Source organism: Leptodactylus fuscus, chromosome 3 (assembly GCF_031893055.1).
Source record: "Leptodactylus fuscus isolate aLepFus1 chromosome 3, aLepFus1.hap2, whole genome shotgun sequence".
Taxonomy (NCBI): domain Eukaryota; kingdom Metazoa; phylum Chordata; class Amphibia; order Anura; family Leptodactylidae; genus Leptodactylus; species Leptodactylus fuscus.
The window spans coordinates 23,486,773-23,513,407 of NC_134267.1; the positions used below are offsets into that span (position 1 = coordinate 23,486,773).

At 43.1% G+C, this 26,635-nt stretch overlaps 1 protein-coding gene across 1 annotated transcript in view; it reads left to right on the forward strand.

Moving 5' to 3' along the window:
- Window positions 1-1,553: 1,553 nt before the first annotated feature.
- ALK (ALK receptor tyrosine kinase) overlaps window positions 1,554-26,635 on the forward strand; it is a 435,118-nt gene continuing 410,036 nt past the window's right edge. The window contains exon 1 of the mRNA XM_075267217.1: window positions 1,554-2,731. Coding sequence (XP_075123318.1) covers window positions 1,990-2,731 — 742 coding nt within the window. The 5' untranslated portion in view covers window positions 1,554-1,989. The remainder of the gene's footprint in view (window positions 2,732-26,635) is intronic.

Consider the following 26,635-nt stretch of genomic DNA (forward strand, 5'->3'; position numbering starts at 1 on the left):
TCTATCTGCAGGGCTGGGGTGATATGCTGGTTCTGATGACAGTAACTTATCTATCTGCAGGACTGGAGTGATATGCTGGTTCTGATGACAGTAACCTATCTATCTGCAGGACTGGAGTGATATGCTGGTTCTGGTGACAGTAACCTATCTATCTGCAGGGCTGGAGTGATATGCTGGTTCTGGTGACAGTAACCTATCTATCTGCAGAGCTGGGTTGATATGCTGGTTCTGGTGACAGTAACCTATCTATCTGCAGGGCTGGGGTGATATGCTGGTTCTGGTGACAATAACCTATCTATCTGCAGGGCTGGGGTGATATGCTGGTTCTGGTGACAGTAACCTATCTATCTGCAGGGCTGGGGTGATATGCTGGTTCTGGTGACACTAACCTATCTATCTGCAGGGCTGGGGTGATATGCTGGTTCTGGTGACAGTAACCTATCTATCTGCAGGGCTGGGGTGATATGCTGGTTCTGGTGACACTAACCTATCTATCTGCAGGGCTGGGGTGATATGCTGGTTCTGGTGACAGTAACCTATCTATCTGCAGGGCTGGGGTGATATGCTGGTTCTGATGACAGTAACTTATCTATCTGCAGGACTGGAGTGATATGCTGGTTCTGATGACAGTAACCTATCTATCTGCAGGACTGGAGTGATATGCTGGTTCTGGTGACAGTAACCTATCTATCTGCAGGGCTGGAGTGATATGCTGGTTCTGGTGACAGTAACCTATCTATCTGCAGAGCTGGGTTGATATGCTGGTTCTGGTGACAGTAACCTATCTATCTGCAGGGCTGGGGTGATATGCTGGTTCTGGTGACAATAACCTATCTATCTGCAGGGCTGGGGTGATATGCTGGTTCTGGTGACAGTAACCTATCTATCTGCAGGGCTGGGGCAATATGCTGGTTCTGGTGACAGTAACCTATCTATCTGCAGGACTGGGCGTGATATGCTGGTTCTGGTGACAATAACCTATCTATCTGCAGGGCTGGGGCAATATGCTGGCTCTGGTGACAGAGTCAGTAGAGCCGCGGCTATTGGGGGATGTAAAGCCCTGGAGTTGGTTGAGGTGGTGAAAGGTCTCCTTAAAGAGATGTAACAGGTCAGTGCTCTCCACTATACAATGCACTGTGCACACTGTGTAGCGCTGAATATGGACTGGGGATAAACTTCATATACTCACTCGCTATAGCCACATACGAAGTCATTGGTGACATGAGCAGTGGGGTCCCAAAACAATAAGTGACAGCGCTCCCCTTTACAGACTCAAATATTGAAGACTATGGAGTTGCTCCAGTGTCCCCAGGCTGCAGAATCTCTGTGTGAGCATCCAAGCAGACAGATTGTGTCCATGCCCATAGCCTGGCACAGACTGAGGAGCAGCTCCATGACATGGCGGGGCAGGAGACTCTTCTTCTCTCCATACATATCTGCATGTTACTCCTGATTGGGCATACACTTGGAACTGCCCAGTTTGACATCACCTGTGCCATCCGATGCCTATATTGTGATGTCTGTAAGAAGCAGCAGCTCTAAGAAGGAGAAGAAGGCGGTGAGGTCTGCTAGATAGTGGATGAGTTCTGCAGCTCCTCCAGAGGGGGGCAGTCAGACGCTGTCACTCGGCTGCTGCAAGATAGAAAATTACATTGGGGAAGACCCAGGAATCCTGAATCTGTTCAGCACTTTGAGAAGAGCAGTCTTAGTGTACTATTACTACAAGACAGACAGCATGCCAGGCTGCTGACGGCATCCCTGCCAGTGTGGATGAGGAGAAGGATCTACAAGGCTTCCAGATACCTCCAGACATTCTCCGACTGAGGAACATGTGCCTACAGCTGTATTTTAGGATATAACCATCCAGGAACACAACATCCAGGATCTTGCAGAAAACACCCCATGTAATCTCCAGTCAAGGAGAAGATACCAGGAGGTGGTCACCTGGGCAGCATCTCCTAGACAAGACTCCATTCCCTACAGATCAGTATGGGACCCCTGGAATCTCACCTGTCCATCTTGGCTCTTATTTTGTGTGCTATAGGGTGCTGTTCATCTATGGAGAAAAGCTCATCCCCAAGAGCTTACAGTCGGACATATCAAGGTCCAAGGGAGCCCAGTTTCACCAGGATGAAAAGGAAAAACCTGGCTGTTGACTTTGTCATCCCTGCAGCTTTTAGGAACTCCTTAAGGGATCTGCTGGGTCTGTTTCCTGCAGGGACAGCGAGCACCAACTTCCAGGCGACCTCCAGCTTGGTTCTGGACTGTGGACCTCTGGTGGAGTCCTTGGCTGATCGTTCTGCTGGACCTCACCCATATGGTCATCTGAAGAAGGAGCAGCTGTCGGCCAGACCTCAGCCAGCTCCGCTGTCCAAGGTGCTGAAAGCTGGGACCTTGAAAAGTCTTCGCAGATCTAAACAGCTTCTGGTGGAAGTAGGGGGGGATCTGGTCAGGGATGGATGTGGAGTAGGATGGGAACCAAGGACCTTGGAGGATGGTAAGAACCTGAGTAATGAGGGTCAACGAGAAGACCTTCCAAGTTCTGTCCTCAAGAGGAGGCTGGAGTTTAACCTGACCGAGCTGTTCAGCTGGTGGTTGGAGTCTAAGGAGGGCAGGCTGAGGATTAGACTCATGCCCCAGAGGTCTGCAACCCTTCCTGGCAGAGAGGAAATCCTGTCCGCTGCCCTGGGGGCATCTCAGCCAAGATTAATGTTCCAGATCCTGCGCAAAGGTAAGTGACACCTCCATATGTCTCACTACAGTATAGTAAGGTTCAGTGACACCTCCATATGTCTCACTACAGTATAGTAAGGTTGAGTGACACCCCCATATGTCTCAGGACAGTATAGTAAGGGTAAGTGACACTTCCATATGTCTCAGGAAAGTATATTAAGGGTGAGTGACACCTCCTGTCTCAGTACAGTATAGTAAGGGTGAGTGTCACCTCCATATGTCTCATGACAGTATAGTAAGGGTAAGTGACACCTCCATATGTCTCAGGAAAGTATAGTAAGGGTAAGTGACACCTCCATATGTCTCAGGAAAGTATAGTAAGGGTAAGTGACACCTCCATATGTCTCAGGACAGTATAGTAAGGGTGAGTGTCACCTCCATGTGTCTCAGGACAGTATAGTAAGGGTGAGTGTCACCTCCATGTGTCTCAGGACAGTATAGTAAGGGTGAGTGTCACCTCCATGTGTCTCAGGACAGTATAGTAAGGGTGAGTGTCACCTCCATATGTCTCAGGACAGTATAGTAAGGGTGAGTGTCACCTCCATATGTCTCAGGACAGTATAGTAAGGGTAAGTGACACCTCCATATGTCTCAGGACAGTATAGTAAGGGTGAGTGTCACCTCCATATGTCTCAGGACAGTATAGTAAGGGTGAGTGTCACCTCCATGTGTCTCAGTGCCTATGTATCTTCCCCTCTATTTCCTGGTATACATAAGTATAATAGATGCTCCTTAGCCCATTGAGGTGTTTCAGGACTTTCGGCTGCTCCTTACTTGTGTTATAAGACGTGCATTAGACTGGCTCAGTGTGACATGTACAGTATAGATGATGCCAGGTCCTAGGAAATGTCTCAAGTGTAAGAAGTTATCAGACTTATTATTGCTGACATTATTTTTGTCAGTCTGCAGTATTGCTGTATCCTTATCGCTTCATCCTCCTTTTGTCCTCCTTCTTTCTCATCCCATTCTTCTTCATTTCCTTCTTCTTTCTTCACCTTCCTATTTGATTTTTCTCTTCTTCTTCCTCTTCTTCTTATTCCCATGCTATATCTTGCTTTTTTTCTGATTATTCTTCCTCTCCTCCTTTTCCCTCTTTATTTTCTGTACTTTTTCTATTTTTTTCTTATCTTTTTCTGTTTCCTCTTCATTTTCTTATCTTCACCATCAACAATTTTCTTATTTTTTATTCCTCTAATGCTACTTATTTTCTTCCTTCTCATCTTCATTCTTATCCTTGATTCTTCTCCCTCTTCTTTTTTTTCGTCTTTCAATCTTCTGCTTCTTCTTTCTCCTCCTCTGCTCTAGATCAATCTACTTCTTCTTATTTTTATTTTTCTTCCTTCCTTCCTTCCTTCCTTCCTTCCTTCCTTCCTTCCTTCCTTCCTCTTCTTCCTCTTCCTCATCTTCTCTTTTCATAATTTTTTTAATTTTACTTAATCTTCCTCTTTTTCTTCTTCCAATGTTGCTTCCTTTTATTTCTTTTCATTTTTGCATTACTTTACTTCCTCTGCTCTTGAACATCCTCGTTCTTCTTATTATTCTTCTTCTTACTCCAGTGCTGCTTCCTCTTATTTCTCTTCTTTTTTGCTATCTTATTTTCTTCTTCTTCCCCTGCTCTTGATCATCCTCATTCTTTCTAATTTTTTTCTTTTTTTTGTTCTTCCTTCCTTCCTTCCTTCCTCCATCCCTCTCTTCCTTCTTTATCTGCTTCTTCTTTCCTTCTTCTTCTTCTGTTCTTGATCATCCTCATTCCTCTTATTTTTCTCCTTCCTCTTTCTCCAATGTTGCTTCCTCTTCTTCTTTCCCTTCTGTTTCTTCCTCTTCTTCTTTCCCTTCTGCTTCCTCCTCTTCTTCTTTCCCTTCTGCTTCTTCCTCTTCTTCTTTCTCTTCTGTTTCTTCCTCTTCTTCTTTCCCTTCTGTTTTTTTCTTTTCTTCTTTCCCTTATGTTTCTTCCTCTTCTTCTTTCCCTTCTGCTTCCTCCTCTTCTTCTTTCCCTTCTGTTTCTTCCTCTTCTTCTTTCCCTTCTGTTTCTTCCTCCTCTTCTTTCCCTTCTGCTTCCTCCTCCCCTTCTGCTTCTTCCTCTTCTTATTTCCCTTCTGCTTCCTCTTCTTCTTTCTCTTCTGCTTCATCCTCTTCTTCTTTCCCTTCAGCTTCTTCCTCTTCTTCTTTCCCTTCTGTTTCTTTCTCTTCTTCTTTCCATTCTGTTTCATCCTCTTCTTCTTTTCCTTCTGTTTCTTCCTCCTCTTCTTTCCCTTCTGCTTCCTCCTCTTCTTCTTTCCCTTCTGCTTCTTCCTCTTCTTCTTTCCCTTCTGTTTCTTCCTCTTCTTCTTTCCCTTCTGCTTCCTCCTCTTCTTCTTTCCCTTCTGCTTCTTCCTCTTCTTCTTTCCCTTCTGTTTCTTCCTCTTCTTCTTTCCCTTCTGTTTCTTCCTCTTCTTCTTTCCCTTCTGTTTCTTCCTCTTCTTCTTTCCCTTCTGCTCTCTCCTCTTCTTTCCCTTCTGCTTCTTCCTCTTCTTCTTTTCCTTCTGCTTCTTCCTCTTTTTCTTTCCCTTCTGCTTCTTCCTCTTCTTCTTTCCCTTCTGCTTCTTCCTCTTTTTCTTTCCCTTCTGCTTCTTCTTCTTTCCCTTCTGCTTCCTCCTCTTCTTTTTTCCCTTCTGCTTCTTCCTCTTCCTTTCCTGACTTCTCTTCTTCACCCTCTTATTATCTTACATTAAGCACATTGTATAAGTTACAAAGAGTTAATCCTGATTAGAGGAGGGGGCTGCGGACAGCACAATAGGAGACAGTAAATGTTATGGCCATGTAGCAGAGCGCAGCTGCTCTCTATATTACATGCAGAGGATATTGAGTTCTTGATGCTTCATTTACTTTTAGGTTTAGTGCAGGGTTCTCTGCAGAGAAATGTCTTCTGTGTATGATGTGGATTTAGTTGTTTATTAACCTATTCAGTCCCAAATGATACTGAAAGGGTCAGATACAGCAGTGCTGAGTTATCCAGGTCTAGAGCTGTGTTTGTCACTATACATCAATAAGTGACATTTAGCTACAGATGCAGCAGTACCGAGTTTGTCAATGCCTTAGTTTGGTACAATGTATCATGATCAATGTATCAGAACTCTGGGCTGGTTTTTAATGTTACATGTGTCCTTGACCATAGGAGGTGGCCAAGTGTTATAATATACATATATATGATATATTTGGGGCATATAGAATTTATAGTGTTCTGATTTAATCCATGCACATAGATATAATGTCTGTATATATCATGAACTGTATATGATCTTCTATATATTGAAACTAATGTTAGTCCTTAGGCAGGGCCTATATATCTCCAACCTGTGACTTTCTAGCTATTGGGGAACTACAAATACCAGCATTCCCTGAATGCACAATAATAGTAGAGCCACAAGTTGTAGCCGAAATGTTGTTGTAGAACCCCAAATACAGAACAGGAGATCTCTAATGTACCTGCAGTACAGCTCGTGGCCTCTAGGGGGCACTGACAACAAGAGAATTTACCCGGTGTCTGCAAGTGACTGCAGAATAACCAACTTCAGTTCTACAAATTTACTCTTGGCTGAAAAACCTGAGCAATGCACAAGAGAGCGCGCACAATGGACGGTCGTGTCTGGGATGCGGCTTTGATGTTGTTTCCTCAGTAGCTGTCACTTTAGCAGATGTGTTGGGAGTAGTAGTCACCGACTAACAGCATTATAATGTTTCATAATGTCTGCGATTGTTGAGGAGTCAATATAGAGTTTGCAGAGTTGATTTGAGTTGATTGATTGTAACATTGCTTATATCCAGTACTATTACTATATAATAATACTCTAGCTAATACTATAACCTTTTGTTACATTGTATCTATAGGACCAATAACACAAGCTCGGTATCTATATATAAAGGGGTCATACACATGGACCCCCATCTATCTGGTTTCTGGGGGTCCCTGTTGTCATCTCATAAGATGGGCACCCTTGCAAGAATTGTTTCTTGAATATTCTCAAGGTCCCACCACCTGTTTCATTTTGACCCCAACTTGTTTAATCCTGAAGGTGCTATTATTAAGATGAGGGTCTCGTCAGCGTATAATACATGGAGATCCAAAGATGCTGTAGAGCCTGAACACTTATACTCACCTCCCCTGAGCTCTTATACTCCCCTCCCACGAGCTCTTATACTCACCTCTACTGAGCTTTTATACTCACCTCCCCTGAGCTCTTATACTCACTTGTCATTAGCTTATATACTCACCTCCCCTGAGCTCTTATACTCACTTGTCATTAGCTTATATACTCACCTCCCCTGAGCTCTTATACTCACCTCTACTGAATTTTTATACTCACCTCCCCTGAGCTTTTAAACTCACGTCTCCTGGGTGACATCACAGGCCCTGAGGAACCATTGAGTCCTGTGATTGGGCCTCACATGGATGGGTCAACCTTATGGTGTTTTAAAGGAAGGGTCATGACAGTGGCGCTATGCAAAGTGTAATGGTGATTCAGTGGGTGGCTCAGAATTTTTGGACCCAAAATTTTTCGAAACTTTGTAACAAATTTGGTTGATTATGAACCAGTTTGCTCATCTTTGGCTATCTCTGGATATTTCCAAGGGCAACTTCTGAAGCATTATGTTAATCTTATTGATCTGGTCCATTTGTGTAATACATGGATGGGAGGGGTCTATTGGTTAATAAAGAGGACTCCACTAGAGGACGCTACCTCTTTATTACATCCATATGCTCTGATGTATCTTATTTAGATGGATTTCCCAAAGAACCGCCCCTATACACACATGCTGCCATACCTGACCTTAGTAGTATAAGGATGACTGTGTTGTGGGGTAAGGTTCACATTATAGCACGATCTGTAGTCTGTTATTCTATATAATGACTATGGGTTTAGACGACAGGGAAACATTGAAATTAAATTAAACTGAAATAAGCTGGGTGCATGGTGTAGTTCCTGCACTGGCCACTTGGAGCACTGTTTCTGTAAATCTACATAAAAGCTTCTTTCAATGGATAGATTGTAAAGACATTTGGTGAAGAAGGGGCAGAGGTCAGATGAGCTGGGGACAGACGGTGAGAGAGATGACGGGATGTTTCCTCTATTGCACGTGGCTACAGAAGTCCCATCATAAGAGACACACTGATCTGATCTGATCTCACTATTTCATGGCCTTCCCAACAAGTTTGTGTCTGGGGTCCAGATTGTGGAAGAAAATTGAGGCCTATTGTCCTTTCTACAGCCCCTCGTTCATGTTTTGGGGAGTTCTCCTCTTCCATGCTGGATCGGTTGGTACTTGTACCACTTATAGTCTCACTTGGACCTTATATCTTCTTAGTTGCATGCTCTTCCATCACTTTTTGGATCTCCTCAGTTATCAACATCTTAACCTAACGTTCGCAGACTTGTGCTCATCACTAGTCATCCATCCGGCTAACTCTTGGCACCAAACCCAGTCCTATATGTTCAGACCAACCCACAGAGGGGCCATGTGCAAGGTTATTGCCCCATCATGTTCTGTGATATCTCCTTAGGGTTCCTTGGCAATGAAACCCAAGAAAGAGAAACGTCCTACAGAATGGTGAGTGGGACTCTGGATCCTGCCCCCTATGCTGCCCCCTATTGATGACTCTCCATTACCATTATGTATAAAGGATTGGGAGGACCAAGTCTTCTATTAAAGGGAACTAAATGGGGCAGATATGACTCTGGGAAGGGATGTCACAATCTCTTAAGCCTTGGCATTACCACTTTTTGATGCTTGTCTTAGACTTATTTAGAGTAAGAACTTCTAATGAGTCTGAAGATGACATGGACCTTCTCGTTGGCCAAGAGGTCCTACTATGTTTAGACACATCCTGTTATTCCTTTCGGTCTTTATTTTAGGGATCCCAGAATTGACCTTACTTGACCTTATATTTGGGATCTCAGGGTACGAGGATACGCGTTTGTCTTTGGAATTCCTCCTTCCTTTCAGATTCTTCTGGAGAAGAACATCTTGTTTCCCCATGTCCATGAGCATACACTAAGTAAATCTCCTGCGGAGCGCTTTGGATTCTGGAGCTTTCCTATAAAATGATAACGATTGGCGATGACTTTACAGGAACGGATCTGCTGCACCAGCAGGAATAGATGGAAGATGTGGGGCGAGAGCGGAGGGAAAGCTCGGCACATCTCAGGAGGGGGCGAGATGGAGACTGACAGAGGGCACTTGTAAGAAGAAGCAGATTGGAGAGGCGCGCTGTATGGCTGAGTGAGAAGAGCTCTGCCGGGATTGGAAATAATTGGATCAGTCTAGTGAACGGCTTATAGGATTCAATCACAATGGAGGAAGGGAGGGAGGGGCGCTGCCGAGCCGGACCCCTAAGACCCACTCATTATATCAATGCCAACTCTATAGACTCAGAAAGAAAGTGAGAGAAGGGGAAGGCCGGGGATGCGGAATTAATAACACTGCAGCATCTAAATAGTGAAAAGTTATTTTATTTTATATATATATACACACACACACATCTCCTGGTTACATTCAGAGGCGGTCACCCTGGATATAGCTAGCCCTGTTTTCAGCGGAGAAGTGGAGACAATAGTATCCAGCCTAGACAATGCTCTGTGAGCTCAACACATCAGCTTCACCAATCTCTTTGCTAGTTTGTTACAAGATATCAGTCTATAGTTCGTGCACTTTATCTCACAGAGCATTGTCTAGACTGGATACAATTGTAACATTTGTGAGAGGTGGAGACAGTAATATAGTCTGAGAGCTAAACAGCCAAGAACAGTATGCTCCTGCATACTGTATACCTCACCTATATACTTCTGTGCACTTGTCCCGGATACCTCTCCTGTATACCTCACCTGTACACCTGTCCCATGCACCTTTCCCGTATACCTCTTCTGTATACCTCACCTGTACACCTGTCCCATGCACCTTTCCCGTATACCTCTCCTGTAAACCTCACCTGTACACCTGTCCCGTATACCTCTTCTGTATACGTCTCCTGTATACCTCACCTGTACACCTGTCCCATGCACCTGTCCTGTATACCTCTCCTGTATACCTCAGCTGTACACCTATCCTGTATACCTCTCCTGTATACCTCAGCTGTACACCTGTCCCGTATACCTCTCCTGTATACCTCAGCTGTACACCTGTCCCATGCACCAGTCCCGTATACCTCTCCTGTATACCTCAGCTGTACACCTATCCCGTATACCTCTCCTGTATACCTCAGCTGTACACCTGTCCCATGCACATGTCCTGTATACCTCTCCTGTATACCTCAGCTGTACAGCTCTCCTGTATACGTCTCCTGTATACTTCTTATTAATTGTGGACAGAACATTTTGCTGTCATCCTTCTCTGCGCTTCGGTCACTGTTGTCCTCTGTTTTTTTTAGTATTGTGTTAGTTATTTATACTGTTCTGTAACCTGCAAAAGCCACAAGAAAAGTCTCCACATCTGTTCAGCAATGAAGATTAGATTATTTAAGAAAAAATCAAGTTTTAAGGAATTATTCTCTAATTTTGACCTCCAGTGTAGCTGCTAGTTTGTTACAATGTATCAGTATGGAGTCAGGCTGCTGAGCTCACAGAGTATTGTCTAGACTGGATACAATTGTGTCAACTGAGATCTGGACTAGCTGTATACAGGGTTACTGAATGTATCCAGGAGTCTTCTCAGTCATCTGTAGCTCCAAGTCTCCTCAGTCCTCAGATCCAGGCAGACCTTTGAAGGTCCAAGTCTCCTCTGATCTCCTCAGCTCCAGGTCTCCTCAGATCTCCTCAGTCCTCTGTAGCTCCAGAACTCCTCAGGTCTCCTTTTATCTCCACAGCTCCAGGTCTTTTCAGGTCTCCCTAGACTTCGTCAGCTCCAGGTCCCCTCAGGTCTCCCTAGACTTCCATAGCTCCATGTTCTCTCAGGTCTCCTCAGACTTCCTCAACTCCAGGTCCCCTCAGGTCTCCTCGGACTTCCACAGCTCCATGTTCTCTCAGGTCTCCTCAGACTTCCACAGCTCCAGGTCTCCTCAGGTCTTCTCAAATCTATGTACCTCCAGCTTCCAAAATTATATCAGGAATACTGCCACTAACCCCTAAATCACCTCATTTAGGAATCCTTGCATTTTGGGATTTTTGCATCTGTCAACTATGGGAGTTGTCGAGGATCAAAGATAGAGCTTTGTCATTTTTACACCAACAGCTCCACCCTTGTCCACAGGTTATGTCTGGTATTGCGTCTCAGCTACATTCAATGTATTTTAACTGCAGTACCAAGCCCAGCCTAGGGTTGGCGCTGTTTCTTAAAACTTCTTTTTCAATTCTCGATGATTCCTGGTACCTGTGTTATAGACTCCATTACTAGTGCAGTGACGTTCTCACTATTCAGCAGCTACTGGCTGTCAGGCTGCCATGTGCCACGTGGCGTCCACCACCTACATCTTATGGTAATGGGATGTAAAGTTATTGGCCGGGGCAGGTTCTCCATCCCGAGAGGTGACTTCATCCAGCAGTCACTCCAGTCTGCATTATCACAGCCATTAACAAATTACTTCAGAGTTGGGAGATTTTTCGTGTTGTCTATAAACGCGGCACCATCCGTCTTCTTGCTGTAAGGAAATTGTCCATTAGTGTTTGATGGATGTCAGAAGCCGACACGTAAAACAAAAGCGAGGGCTCTGCTTTACTCTGGAATTAGCTGCATATGATGAATCATCTGAATATTGGGAGTAGAGCCCATGGAGGGCTTAAAGGGTAACTCCACCTAGTGCTCATCAGGGTCATTCTAGAAGCTCCTGACCCCACACCTCCCCCATATAACCATGTTATCCTAGAAGCTCCTGACCCCACACCTCACCCATATCACTGTCATCCTAAATGCTCCTGACTCTATAGCTCGCCCATATCACCACATCATCCTAAAAGCTTCTGACCCCACATCTCCCCCATGTCACCACATCATCCTAGAAACTCCTGACTCTACTCCTCCCCCATACTACCATGTTATCATAGAAGCTCCTGACCCCACACCTCACCCATATCACATTATCCTAAATATATTTGACCCTACCCCTCACCCATATCACCACATCATTGTAGAATCTCCTGACCCTTCACCTATATCACTATGTCATCCTAAATGCTCCTGGCCCTATAGCTCGCCCATATCACCACATCATCCTAGACACCCCTGACCCCTGTCCCTTATATTAATGTCCCCCTTTAATGTCCTCTGATGCTCCCATTATTATCTATTACCATATTCCCTCCTAATATCCCCTAATGCCCCCTCCAATTCCCTTAATACCCCCCTATATTAATAAGCTATACACTCATAGGGTCCTTACTAGTGGCCCAATAAAACTAAAATATAACTTTTATTAATTCAATTAAAAGTCCAAACTCGAAATCCCCCCTATATGATCCCCATTACCCTCAAAATGTTGATTCCTAGAGGGAAAAGAAGCAGTGTGGTGGTGGCAATACTCTTAAATAGGGTGTTACCCTGATTGAACCCAGATAAGGTTCAGTCTAGGGTTTAGCCGATCTTGACTTTTCTGGATCGATTTTGAAATCCGATTTCCGATCATTTTTCATTCGAACCCGATCTCGATCCCAATTCCGATCCCAATGCAAATCAATGGGATTTTTTTTACTAATCGGAGATCGGATTTTAAAAACAATCATATTCACTATACAGCATGGAATCTAATAATTGAACACTTTAATTGTTAGAATCCACACTGTGTAGTGATTTTTTTAAATCACTAAGTAGCCAGAAGATTTTTTTTTTAATCCTCTGGCTACTTAGTCCCCCCTGGTGTCCACTTACCTGCAGAGATGGCTGGTCCGGTGCCCGGTGTTCTCGTTCTTCTTTGCCTCACTGCCCCCTGCCTCCCAGGTTAGGAGAGTGTGGGCAGGTACTGGGAGGGGAGATGTCACATCTCCCCGCCCTGTACCCACCCACATTCTGCTAAGCCACAAGCCCCACCTTCTTCCTAGCTCTTTAACACTAACCTGGCAGGCGGGGGCAGCGAGGCGAAGAAGAACGAGAACACCGGGCACCGGACCAGCCATCTCTGCAGGTAAGTAGCTACTAGCTAGTCTCCCATTAAAATGAATGGACGCAGCTGGCACGCAGGGGGTTAAGGCTGTGTGTTGACTGCTTCCATTCATTCCTATGGAACCGCAGCGGAGCCTTCACATTGAGTATACACTCTGCTTAGAATGAGCGGAGTGTATACTCAGTGTGAAGGCTAACATTGTTAGCTTTTCCCACAATGCTTGGCCAGTAGCAAAGCATTGTAGGAAATAATCACCGATCTCGATCCCACCTAAAAAGATCGTGTTCGGAATTCCGATCACGATCGTGAAATTTTCTAGATCACCGATCGGAATCCGATCTTTTCCGAACACGATCGCTCAACCCTAGTTCAGTCCTAAAGTGCACCCATGACCCTTATAAAGTTAGAGCCTAAAATACCCCACCGTTAATACATAACTATTGTTCAATCTTGCTGCACATAGTCTTGTACATAATTGAGGAGATGACAACAGATAGGGTGTCCCTAGTATTCAATCAGCCGAGCCCCGTCAGTCCCAAATTCGCTCAGGCATTAAAGAGATCACCCCCAGTAATAGTTTCCTCATATAGTCATTTAAATATAAGCTGAAACACCCGACGTGTTTCCCTGTTCGAAGTTCATCAGGAGGTTCTTTGATGCAGCGTCATAAGGACGCACGATATGCGGTGAAAACTAGAGATGAGCGAACACTAAAATGTTCGAGGTTCGAAATTCGATTCGAACAGCCGCTCACTGTTCGAGTGTTCGAATGGGTTTCGAACCCCATTATAGTCTATGGGGAACATAAACTCGTTAAGGGGGAAACCCAAATTCGTGTCTGGAGGGTCACCAAGTCCACTATGACACCCCAGGAAATGATACCAACACCCTGGAATGACACTGGGACAGCAGGGGAAGCATGTCTGGGGGCATAAAAGTCACTTTATTTCATGGAAATCCCTGTCAGTTTGCGATTTTCGCAAGCTAACTTTTCCCCATAGAAATGCATTGGCCAGTGCTGATTGGCCAGAGTACGGAACTCGACCAATCAGCGCTGGCTCTGCTGGAGGAGGCGGAGTCTAAGATCGCTCCACACCAGTCTCCATTCAGGTCCGACCTTAGACTCCGCCTCCTCCAGCAGAGCCAGCGCTGATTGGCCGAATTCCGTACTCTGGCCAATCAGCGCTGGCCAATGCATTCTATTAGCCCGATGAAGTAGAGCTGAATGTGTGTGCTAAGCAGACACATTCAGCACTGCTTCATCACGCCAATACAATGCATTAGCCAGTGCTGATTGGCCACAGTACGGAATTCGGCCAATCAGCGCTGGCCAATGCATTCTATTAGCCCGATGAAGTAGAGCTGAATGTGTGTGCTAAGCACACACATTCAGCACTGCTTCATCGGGCTAATAGAATGCATTGGCCAGCGCTGATTGGCCGAATTCCGTACTCTGGCCAATCAGCACTGGCCAATGCATTCTATTAGCCCGATGAAGTAGAGCTGAATGTGTGTGCTAAGCACACACATTCAGCACTGCTTCATCGGGCTAATAGAATGCATTGGCCAGCGCTGATTGGCCGAATTCCGTACTCTGGCCAATCAGCACTGGCCAATGCATTCTATTAGCCCGATGAAGTAGAGCTGAATGTGTGTGCTAAGCACACACATTCAGCACTGCTTCATCACGCCAATACAATGCATTAGCCAGTGCTGATTGGCCAGAGTACGGAATTCGGCCAATCAGCGCTGGCTCTGCCGGAGGAGGCGGAGTCTAAGGTCGGACCTGAATGGAGACTGGTGTGGAGCGATCTTAGACTCCGCCTCCTCCAGCAGAGCCAGCGCTGATTGGTCGAGTTCCGTACTCTGGCCAATCAGCGCTGGCCAATGCATTCTATTAGCCCGATGAAGTAGAGCTGAATGTGTGTGCTTAGCACACACATTCAGCTCTACTTCATCAGGCTAATAGAATACATTGGCCAATCAGCGCTGGCCAATGCATTCTATTAGCTTGATGAAGCAGAGTGTGCACAAGGGTTCAAGCGCACCCTCGGCTCTGATGTAGCAGAGCTGAGGGTGCACAAGGGTTCAAGTGCACCCTCGGCTCTCCTACATCAGAGCCGAGGGTGCGCTTGAACCCTTGTGCACACTCTGCTTCATCAAGCTAATAGAATGCATTGGCCAGCACTGATTGGCCAGAGTACAGAATTCGGCCAATCAGCGCTGGCCAATGCATCCCTATGGGAAAAAGTTTATCTCACAAAAATCACAATTACACACCCGATAGAGCCCCAAAAAGTTATTTTTAATAACATTCCCCCCTAAATAAAGGTTATCCCTAGCTATCCCTGCCTGTACAGCTATCCCTGTCTCATAGTCACAAAGTTCACATTCTCATATGACCCGGATTTGAAATCCACTATTCGTCTAAAATGGAGGTCACCTGATTTCGGCAGCCAATGACTTTTTCCAATTTTTTTCAATGCCCCCGGTGTCGTAGTTCCTGTCCCACCTCCCCTGCGCTGTTATTGGAGCAAAAAAGGCGCCAGGGAAGGTGGGAGGGGAATCGAATTTTGGCGCACTTTACCACGCGGTGTTCGATTCGATTCGAACATGGCGAACACCCTGATATCCGATCGAACATGTGTTCGATAGAACACTGTTCGCTCATCTCTAGTGAAAACCATGAAGGTTGGGGCCACTGCAGCCTTGTCTGTAAGGACGTGACTATCCCGCTGCAGGAGGAGCGAAGCAGTGACATCATTGTGAAGAGACCCCAGAGTAGAATAATTCATTTCTGGTTTGTGGGTGATGAACCCCCAAGAATTGGAGTTTGGGTTAAACCCAAAACTTTTGGAAAATTCAGGTTAAAGTGATTCGCTCATCTGTAGTTACAATGTATCAGGGCAGATAAAGCGTATCAGACTCTCAGGACATTGTCTACACTGGATACAATTGTAACAAACCCTCTGAGTCGCAACATCTCTGTGCCCCCCTTCAGTGACAACTTCTGCTGGCCCATTGTATGAAATAGCTCCCCCTGCTGGTAGATCTGGTTTCTATAGTTGCTGTGTCTCGGTTGGCTGTGTATACGATATATGGTAAATGTGCTATAAGTAGTGGCCGCTCCCTCAACTCCCTAACTCTCAGCAAACTCTCAGACACTATTCACATTGTAAGGAAACTTCCCGATTAGGTTCAGTGAACTGCAGAGTCGCGAAAACTAAATAATCTCTCCAGGATTAGGAGGTGAACGGAGGAGCCGAGTGGCCGACATGTCCAAATAATCATCAGCTGAGAAGAGGCGCCTGTGAGGTTATATTATCACTATATAGGATTGACTGCACTGGGAGCTATATAATACTGCAATCCACCAGCAGAATAGTGAGCGCAGCTCTGGAGTATAATACAGGATGTAACTCAGGATCAGTACAGGATAAGTAATGTAATGTATGTACACAGTGACTGTACCAGCAGAATAGTGAACACAGCTCTGGAGTATAATACAGGATAAGTAATGTAATGTATGTACACAGTGACTGCACCAGCAGAATAGTGAGCGCAGCTCTGGAGTATAATACAGGATGTAACTCAGGATCAGTACAGGATAAGTAATGTAATGTATGTACACAGTGACTGCACCAGCAGAATAGTGAGCGCAGCTCTGGAGTATAATACAGGATAAGTAATGTAATGTATGTACACAGTGACTGCTCCAGCAGAATAGTGAGTGCAGCTCTGGAGTATAATACAGGATGTAACTCAGGATCAGTACAGGATAAGTAATGTAATGTATGTACACAGTGACTGCACCAGCAGAATAGTGAGCGCAGCTCTGGAGTATAATACAGGATGTAACTCAGGATCAGTACAGGATAAGTAATGTAATGTATGTACACAGTGACTGCACCAGCAGAATAGTGAGCGCAGCTCTGGAGTATAATACAGGATGTAACTCAGGATCAGTACAGGATAAGTAATGTAATGTATGTACACAGTGACTGTACCAGCAGAATAGTGAGCGCAGCTCTGGAGTATAATACAGGATGTAACTCAGGATCAGTACAGGATCATCTTGTAAATGAGGTTTTATTCATCCTGGGTTATGCATAGAATGCCACAATAGCAGTTGATACTGACACAGTCAGTGGAATAATGTAACTATACAGACAGGATCTTTGGAAAGCTGAGTAATAGAAGAATATTAGGTAGCTACAGAAGTCCTCATGATCTTTATTTATTGATCTCATCCATTGCAGCGAAAGATCAGATTTTTTATGGTCTCTGTGATTGGTCACTCGGAATCGACTGCTAATTATTCCCCTTTACATTAATTGGGTTTACATTAACGGCCGCCTCTGAGTCACTGCTAGTAATTGGAGGCAATTAAGACATAACCTTCAGCGTCCTCTCGTGTACCCCCAGCACCGAGGCCGGGGATGAGCTGCGGTTACATATATATCCCTCGGCATCTGTACAGAAACTGATTAAGAGCGAATTAGATTGTCAATAAAGTCACATCCGCTAATTAGTTGCGGAGATTTATTTCTCATTAACTGATGGAGATTCATTACATGACGGGTTACCCGATAAAACAGCGGTGACAGGAGGAGCAGGAGGGGAATCTCTGCCTCTCCGGCACATGGGATCTGTATGGGGGAGATTAGTAGTAATTTCTTAATAAGCTCAGACCTCCAGGGCGACATTGGTGACTCGAGGGAAACTGGAGGACTTGCCTGCCTCGCGCCTCTGCTTCAATGCTATTGAATTGACAGAATTTTCAGCTGCAAAATTTTGGTAAAATTTTTGTAAAAATATGTTTATCATTTTTTATCTAGATGATTAAAGTAAATAAATCTCATATATGTGAGTTAGAATTTTTAGAGAAGGAAGAAAACTGAATCTCTAGTGCCGCCTATAGGTGACCAGAACCTCTAGATCTGCGGCCAAAATAAGCACAGACGTTGCAGGGACGTGATGCTACGTTATGTTCACATTCGTGTCGGAGACTTCAGTCGTATCCATTAGAAATCTCGGCCAGAAAAAAGTAGCAGACACCTGACGGACCCCGTTATAATCAGTCGGGTTCCTCGGGAGTTGTGGTTGTTCAACATAAGATGGTGCGTTGTTTACATTGCAGAATCAGAAGCGAGCCTTGGACGCAGATGTGAACACAGCCATAGCTATGCACCTATGATTTATTAGTGATACACCAGGGGTTGAGCCAATCTTGACTTTTCAGGATCGATTTTAAAATTTCCGATCATTTTTCATTCGAACCCGATCTCGATCCCAATTCCGATCCCAATGCAAGTCAATGGGATTTTTTTATCGGATTTTAAAAGCAATCCTATTCACTATACCTCATGGAATCTAACGCTTTAATTGTTAGATTCCACGTTGTGTAGTGAATCACTAAGTAGCCAGAGGATTTTTTTTTTAATCCTCTGGCTACTTAGTCCCCCTTGGTGTTCACTTACCTGCAGAGATGGCTGCTCCGGTGTCCTTCTTCTACTCGCTGCTGCTCCACGCTGCTCTTCTTGCCTCGCTGCCCCCACCTCCCAGGTTAGGAGAGTGTAGGCGGGTACTGGGAGGGGAGACATCACGTCTCCCCACCCTGTACCCGCCCACACTCTCCTAAGCCACAAGCCCCGCCTTCCTAGCTCTTTAAACACTAACCTGGGAGGTGGCGGCAGCGAGGCGAAGAAGAGCAGTGTGAAGCGGCAGCGAGGTGAAGAAGGAGAACACTGGGCACCGGAGCAGCCATCTCTGCAGGTAAGTAGCTACTAGAGATAAAAGTTTAGTCTCCCATTAGAATGAATGGAGGCAGCTGGCGCACAGGAGGTTAAGGCTGTGTGCCGGCTGCTTCCATTCATTCCTATGGAACCATAGCGGAGCCTTCACACTGAGTATACACTCCACTCAGAATGAGCGGAGCGTATACTCAGTGTGAAGGCTAAGCAAAGCATTGTTGGAAATAGTACCAATCTCGATCCCACCTAAAAAGATTGTGTTCGGAATTCCGATCGTGATCATGAAATTTTCTCGATCGACGATCGGAATCCGATCTTTTCTGAACGCGATCGCTCAACCCTAGATACAACCTCCTCCCTATCCAGTCATCATCTTAAGTCTTCAGCGTTGCGTCTTCTCACGTTGACCTTTCCGCTGCACCTGATGTGACCCCATGACCTTGAGCCACCCTTGGCTGAATCTAATAAAGTTGCGTGTTCACCAGAGCCGAGAAAACTCCGGGATTAAAATGCACATTTTTATTGGGAGTCATGACCGCTCAGTGCAGCGTGCCCGCTCGCCGGACGTCACCTCCGAGGCTCCTGGAAGACATCTTGTCCCAGGATTTCTGGTAATTGTAGAAATGTAAATCTAATAGTTTCTTGTAAATCACAGACGGGGTTTTTCTGTATTCATTGTAAAGGTTCATTTATTTCTGTAGCGTTCAGTGTCAGGTCTGGGCTCAGGATCATTCTGTATCACTCTGCTGTGCCCTGACTGTATGTAGAGTCCGGTAATATTCTGCCTACCTGTGGCCACCACTAGGGGCCGCTCACTGTCTGTGAATGTATACAGCTACTATTCAAAGTAATGGGTGCTTTAAAAATCTTTATGAGTGAACGCCTCGCCTAGTGGTACCCACTGGTAATTGTAACAGCTGGGTATTAGGGAGAAAGAGATGTGGCAAAGGGGCGTGGCTAACAATATTATAATGTAAATGAAGTTCAATCTGCGGGTCAGTTCAGGTGGGACTTTTTCCATTCAGCGCTACATAAGGGTTTATTTTTTGTAGGGCAATCTACACTTTATATTGGTGCCAATTAATGCCCTATAGATAGAAAAAAAATTATGAATGGGGTAGAATTGGAAAAATAAATGCATTTGTACCATTTTCTTATAGGTTTTGGTTTTACAGAGTTGACTTTGTAGCCAGATTGACCTGTGACCTGTATTCCACATGTTGGTGCGATTGCGGCGACACCAAACGTGTATAGTTTTGCTTATGTCTTAACACCTTAAAGGGAATGTCCAGTAATTACAGCAAACTATTATTGCAATATTGAACAGTCCCCTTTAACTCACCGCACAAGAAGTGGAGAGGGTCACATGACCATGGAGACCAATCAAAGTCCTCAGTGGTCACTGTAGAGGGGCTGATGACATCACCCACATGCATCACCTGTTCCTTACCAATAACAGGTCATTGATTGCTCTTAGTGGTCATGTGACCCTCTCTGTAATCCAGCCTGAGAGTCCCAACTTTTTTTTGGTTTTGCACCCAGCGAGTCAGCCCCTGAGGTTTCTCCAAATTCTGTACGAGCCCTTTAACGGAAATCCAAAACAACACGTCTGGTGAGTAGAGGACCAGGTACGTCACATGTACTCCTTGTATAACCATCATAAAATTGTTCTATAGGTGAAAGACGATCATATAGTATACAGTGGAGTATTATATACGGTATAGGATACAGATACACCCATATCCCACAAGAATTTATATAAGGAACCGAGGACTATAAACAGTAATTGCTTATAAATGTTACATTAGACTGATCCATCTGAGCGGTGGCGGAGGGGGGAGGGGGTCATCAATTACTGTCCAGGTTAATTGATACAATGATATTAATTCTGGAACCAATTACTGAAAAAGTGTCATTTACATCTCAGCGATTATTCAATGACACAACGTAATTACCAGATGAGGACGAGACCGGCGAAGAAATCATCAAGAAACCCAACTATAGATCCAGCAAGAGAAACATTCATTACCATACAGTGTAACAAAAGTACTGATATAATGTTACAGCCAAACCATGAAGTGCACAATACCGTCATCTATAGGGGTGTAATATGTCAGTTATATTCTTGTACATAGGAGTAGTATTATAGTAGATATATTCTTGTACATAGGGGGCAGTATTATAGTAGATATATTCTTGTACATAGGAGGTAGTATAATAGTAGTTATATTCTTGTACACAGGGGTAGTATTATAGTAGTTGTATTCTTGTACATAGGATTAGTATTATAGTAGTTATATTCTTGTACATAGGAGCAGTATTATAGTAGTTATATTCTTATACATAGGAGCAGTATTATAGTAGTTATATTCTTGTACATAGGAGCAGTATTATAGTAGTTATATTCTTGTACATAGGAGTAGTATTATAGTAGTTATATTCTTGTACATAGGAGCAGTATTATAGTAGTTATATTCTTGTACATGGGGGGTAGTATTATAATAGTTATATTCTTGTACATAGGGGCAGTATTATGTAGTTATATTCTTGTACATAGGAGCAGTATTATAGTAGTTCTATTCTTGTACATGGGGCGTAGTATTATAATAGTTATATTCTTGTACATAGGAGTAGTACTATAGTAGTTATTATTCTTGTACATAGGGGCAGTATTATAGTAGTTATATTCTTGTACATAGGAGCAGTATTATAGTAGTTATATTCTTGTACATAGGAGTAGTATTATAGTAGTTATATTCTTGTACAAAGGAGCAGTATTATAGTAGTTATATTCTTGTACATAGGAGGTAGTATTATAGTAGTTATATTCTTGTACATAGGAGCAGTATTATAGTAGTTATATTCTTGTACATGGGGGGTAGTATTATAGTAGTTATATTCTTGTACATAGGAGTAGTATTATAGTAGTTATTATTCTTGTACATAGGGGCAGTATTATAGCAGTTATATTCTTTTTTTTTTTTTTTTATGTAGATTGTGAGCCCCACATAGAGCTCACAATGTACATTTTTCCCTATCAGTATGTCTTTTTTTGGAATATGGGATGGAAATCCATGCAAACACGGGGAGAACATACAAACTCCTTGCAGATGGTTTTTTGCCCATGGCGGGATTTGAACACCAGGACTCCAGCGCTGCAAGGCTGCAGTGCTAACCACTGAGCCACCGTGTGGCCCCCATAGCCGTTATATTCTTGTACATAGGAGTAGTATTATACTAGTTATATTCTTGTACATAGGAGCAGTATTATAGTAGTTATATTCTTGTACATAGGAGCAGTATTATAGTAGTTATATTCTTGTACATAGGAGGCAGTATTATAGTAGTTATATTCTTGTACATAGGAGTAGTATTATAGTAGTTATATTCTTGTACATAGGAGTAGTATTATAGTAGTTATATTCTTGTACATAGGAGCAGTATTATAGTAGTTATATTCTTGTACATAGGAGTAGTATTATAGTAGTTATATTCTTGTACATAGGGGACAGTATTATAGTAGTTATATTCTTGTACATAGGAGCAGTATTATAGCAGTTATATTCTTGTACATAGGAGTAGTATTATAGTAGTTATATTCTTGTACATAGGAGCAGTATTATAGTAGTTATATTCTTGTACATAGGAGCAGTATTATAGTAGTTATATTCTTGTACATAGGAGTAGTATTATAGTAGTTATATTCTTGTACATAGGAGCAGTATTATAGTAGTTATATTCTTGTACATAGGAGTAGTATTATAGTAGTTATATTCTTGTACATAGGAGCAGTATTATAGTAGTTATATTCTTGTACATAGGTGCAGTATTATAGTAGTTATATTCTTGTACATAGGAGCAGTATTATAGTAGTTATATTCTTGTACATAGGAGTAGTATTATAGTAGTTATATACTTGTACATAGGAGTAGTATTATAGTAGTTATATTCTTGTACATAGGAGTAGTATTATAGTAGTTATATTCTTGTACATAGGGGGCAGTATTATAGTAGTTATATTCTTGTACATAGGAGTAGTATTATAGTAGTTATATTCTTGTACATAGGAGCAGTATTATAGTAGTTATATTCTTGTACATAGGAGTAGTATTATAGTAGTTATATTCCTGTACATAGGAGGTAGTATTATAGTAGTTATATTCTTGTACACATGGGTAGTATTATAGCAGTTATATTCTTGTACATAGGAATTGTCTTCTTTGTCTTCCTGAATTATGGTCAGATCAGTTGTCTTTTCCCTTCCCCCGCTCTTCCTTGCAGACATCTCTCCACATTGCTTTCTTCCCTCAGTACATAGGACGTGATGTCTGTCTTTCAGACTGATAGGAGATAAGTTACACAATATTTGGAGCTGTCTTCCCTTCTTATTCCTGCGTCCTTTCTTCTTCTTCCCCCATTGTTGTGACTTCTCACATAACATTTACCATTTACTTCTTACACAATATGATTAGCGCGGCTGACAATTGGATGTGACAGCTCGGAGGCGCCATCTCCTTGTATACACTGCTGGCTTCCTCTACGTATTCTCTTGACACTTTAGATCTAGGAAAATGCGATGTAATTGTCAGATGTGGCTGGAATAAAATGACACAGGATTCTCCTCTCATATAGCAGCAGAGGATGGGCAGGTGGCAGATTGTGTCCAACTATAAGACGTATAAGAAAGCCTTTAGCAAGCGATGACCAAATATTCAGTTTTTCTATATAATTGGCTCAGAGAGGTGTAAGGATATTCCAAATTGTTGCAGAGATCTCCTTGTGTATGGTCTGATCTGAACTGGTCTGTAAGATCCCAACATGATTTATTTTAGGTATATTATGTGACACCTTCCCAATTCTGGAAAGACTTCCACCCCTTGCACCAACCATTGCTTCTGATTAAAGTGCACATGAACTTTTGGGGGACTGTGTATACATAATAAGGGGGGGGAGTCAATGAGGTTTGGGAACATAGGACTAAGCTCTCCTGATTCTTCTATAGATATTTCACTTTTATCTGTGCTTGACCTTTCCTCATTGAGATGAGAGATGTAATATACATTAACCAGGGGGTAGGAGTAAGGAGAGGAGGTTTTATGGAGGCCGATTCAGCAATAAGACAACGTAACGATCTCCTCAATGTATCGGCGTGTACGGTAAAGAGCGGCCGCAGGACCATTGTATCTACAATAGGAAAGGTCATGGCTGCAGCCCGTGAAGTTCTATGAGATGTTATTTCAGATTAGAGAAGCTCCTGAAATATAATGTACAATATTCTTATATCATATAGCGCTGGTTACTGCAGCCAGAACTGCGCAGAAGTCATTGTCAGATGTGAATTAGGTCAAAGGATGCGGCTGGTCCACGTTTCAGCACCATGGACAGCGGTGAATCCCAGCCTGGTCCTTAAGTAGGAGTCTCGGCTGCAACAAGTCACTGCTGGAAATGTCTTTCCTCCTAGATATTCCATCATCGCCTATGTATACTGTATATACTGTATATATATATATATATATATATATATATATATATATATACTAGCCTCTGTCCACGACTTCATCTGCATGTTGTTGGCGTCGATGATCCGCTTATATTCAGCAAATTGCTGCTGTCGGTGGTTTGCCTGCTCTGGCATTTTGGCAGCTCTTACGCTGTCCTGCTGCTGAACTCATTCCCTGCGCCGTGCCTGTGATTGTTCCGGCATCTCAGAAGCCCGCTGGGATGCCATATAATGAGTGGTGTCGATGATCCCCCTCAGCTCCACTTGAGGAGAACTCTGTGACTTCTGGCTCCTTCATAGCTCTCTTTGTTTTAGAATTTTGCGACCAATTAGATTTTCTTTTTCCCCGACATGTTTAAAATTGGCAAACTGCTAATTTGGATTAAAGGGATCTTCCTATCAGATGCTTGTACACAATGGGCTGAAGGTTAGATGAGTGTTTAGAGAGAGAGATAATAGACCTGGCTTTATCAGAACCTGAGATAAGGCTGCTGCAAGAGCAGTGTAATATAGTATGTGAACATAAATCCATAACAGTCATTTACCGGGATAAGAAGAAGCCTATGTGTTAATCGAGGTTACAAACTATCTATGTGCCAAATTTCATTCAAATATGTTCAGCTGTTTTTGAGTGAAAGAGTAACAAACATCCAAACTTTCACATTTATAATATTAGTAGGAAGGATAGGATAGGATAGGATAGGATAGGAAATAGGAGGATAGGAGGATATATATATATATATATATATATATATATATATATATATATATATATATACATACAGTATCTATAGTAGACATTACACACTGAGGGATTCTGTAAAATTCCCTTGTAGACACTTACCAGTCTGTAAATTTCCTATTACAGAGCTGTATTTCTTCCTCCATTGTATTATATGGGGGAAATATGACTGCAGAAAACACTGAGCGAGCACATTTTACAGATTTGTTCATTGCTTTCAAATACAGGTCAGTGTAAAAAGCTATATAGAAGTGTAAAATACAGTAAAGGAACCAACAATACCTTTATAGAGGTCACTGTCTACAACAGATGTAATCATTCTTATGTTATGCAAATAATAGCTACATATAATCATAAAATACAAATATATCTAATTTACATTACTTATATTGTATTATACTCCAGAGCTGCGCTCACTATTCTGCTGGTGCAGTCACTGTGTACATACATTACATTACTTATCCTGTACTGATCCTGAGTTACATCCTGTATTATACTCCAGAGCTGCGCTCACTATTCTGCTGGTGCAGTCACTGTGTACATACATTACATTACTTATCCTGTACTGATCCTGAGTTATATCCTGTATTATACTCCAGAGCTGCACTCACTATTCTGATGGTGCAGTCACTGTGTACATACATTACATTACATTACATTACTTATCCTGTACTGATCTGGAGTTACATCCTGTATTATACTCCAGAGCTGCACTCACGATTCTGCTGGTACAGTCACTGTGTACATACATTACATTACTTATCCTGTACTGATCCTGAGTTACATCCTGTATTATACTGCAGAGCTGCGCTCACTATTCTGCTGGTACAGTCACTGTGTACATACATTACATTACTTATCCTGTACTGATCCTGAGTTACATCCTGTATTATACCCCAGAGCTGCGCTCACTATTCTGCTGGAGCAGTCACTGTGTACATACATTACATTACTTATCCTGTACTGATCCTGAGTTACATCCTGTATTATACTCCAGAGCTGCACTCACTATTCTGCTGGTACAGTCACTGTGTACATACATTACATTACTTATCCTGTATTATACTCCAGAGCTGCGCTCACTATTCTGCTAGTGCAGTCACTGTATACTAACCATATTTACTAAGTATAAGGTACAATAATATAATACTGTGTTTGCCATAAAACAAATCATTCAGTATCTGATACTTTTGTATAATGAGGATATAATTCGTCATTTCTAACACTTCGTCATACACACGTATACTAAGTTTACTGACAGTGACCAGCTCGGCTCTGCTACATGCCGGTCTGTTAATATTCCTTTGGCGTTCTCGCCACCTCTCTTAGATCTGCTCCTGTCTGAATTAATCATTTTTTTAAAGGCTTATACACAAATGCATGTGAACATTACGGATATAATAGTCCCAAAAATCCTCCGCACCAGACACTTTCTCATCCGCAGAGTAAACGTCTATAGAAAAAAAAATTCTAATCTGCAGCGTTTAATTTGTGTAAGAGGCTATAGTGATTGTGTATGAGATCCATCCCGGTAATGATCATTAGGCGGCGAGCGCAGGCAATTATCTAAATGTATTTCTTTCTTTTCTGCATTCTGGAATTAATTATGTAATGTATACAGAACATTCCGGACTCTTCCGCTATCACCTGAATCTTGCTGGAAACTTGTCTGGCCCATCTATCATCTCACCGTATAACTAGTATATAACTTTATAGGACTGAGGGAGTTCATGTTTCCTAGAAACCACCTCTGTTCCTGCCTGGGTGATTACTGTCTGAGTCCATGCGGTGATGTCATAATAGACAACTTTTGTGGGCCGAAATAAGGACTTCCCGGCGCCTGG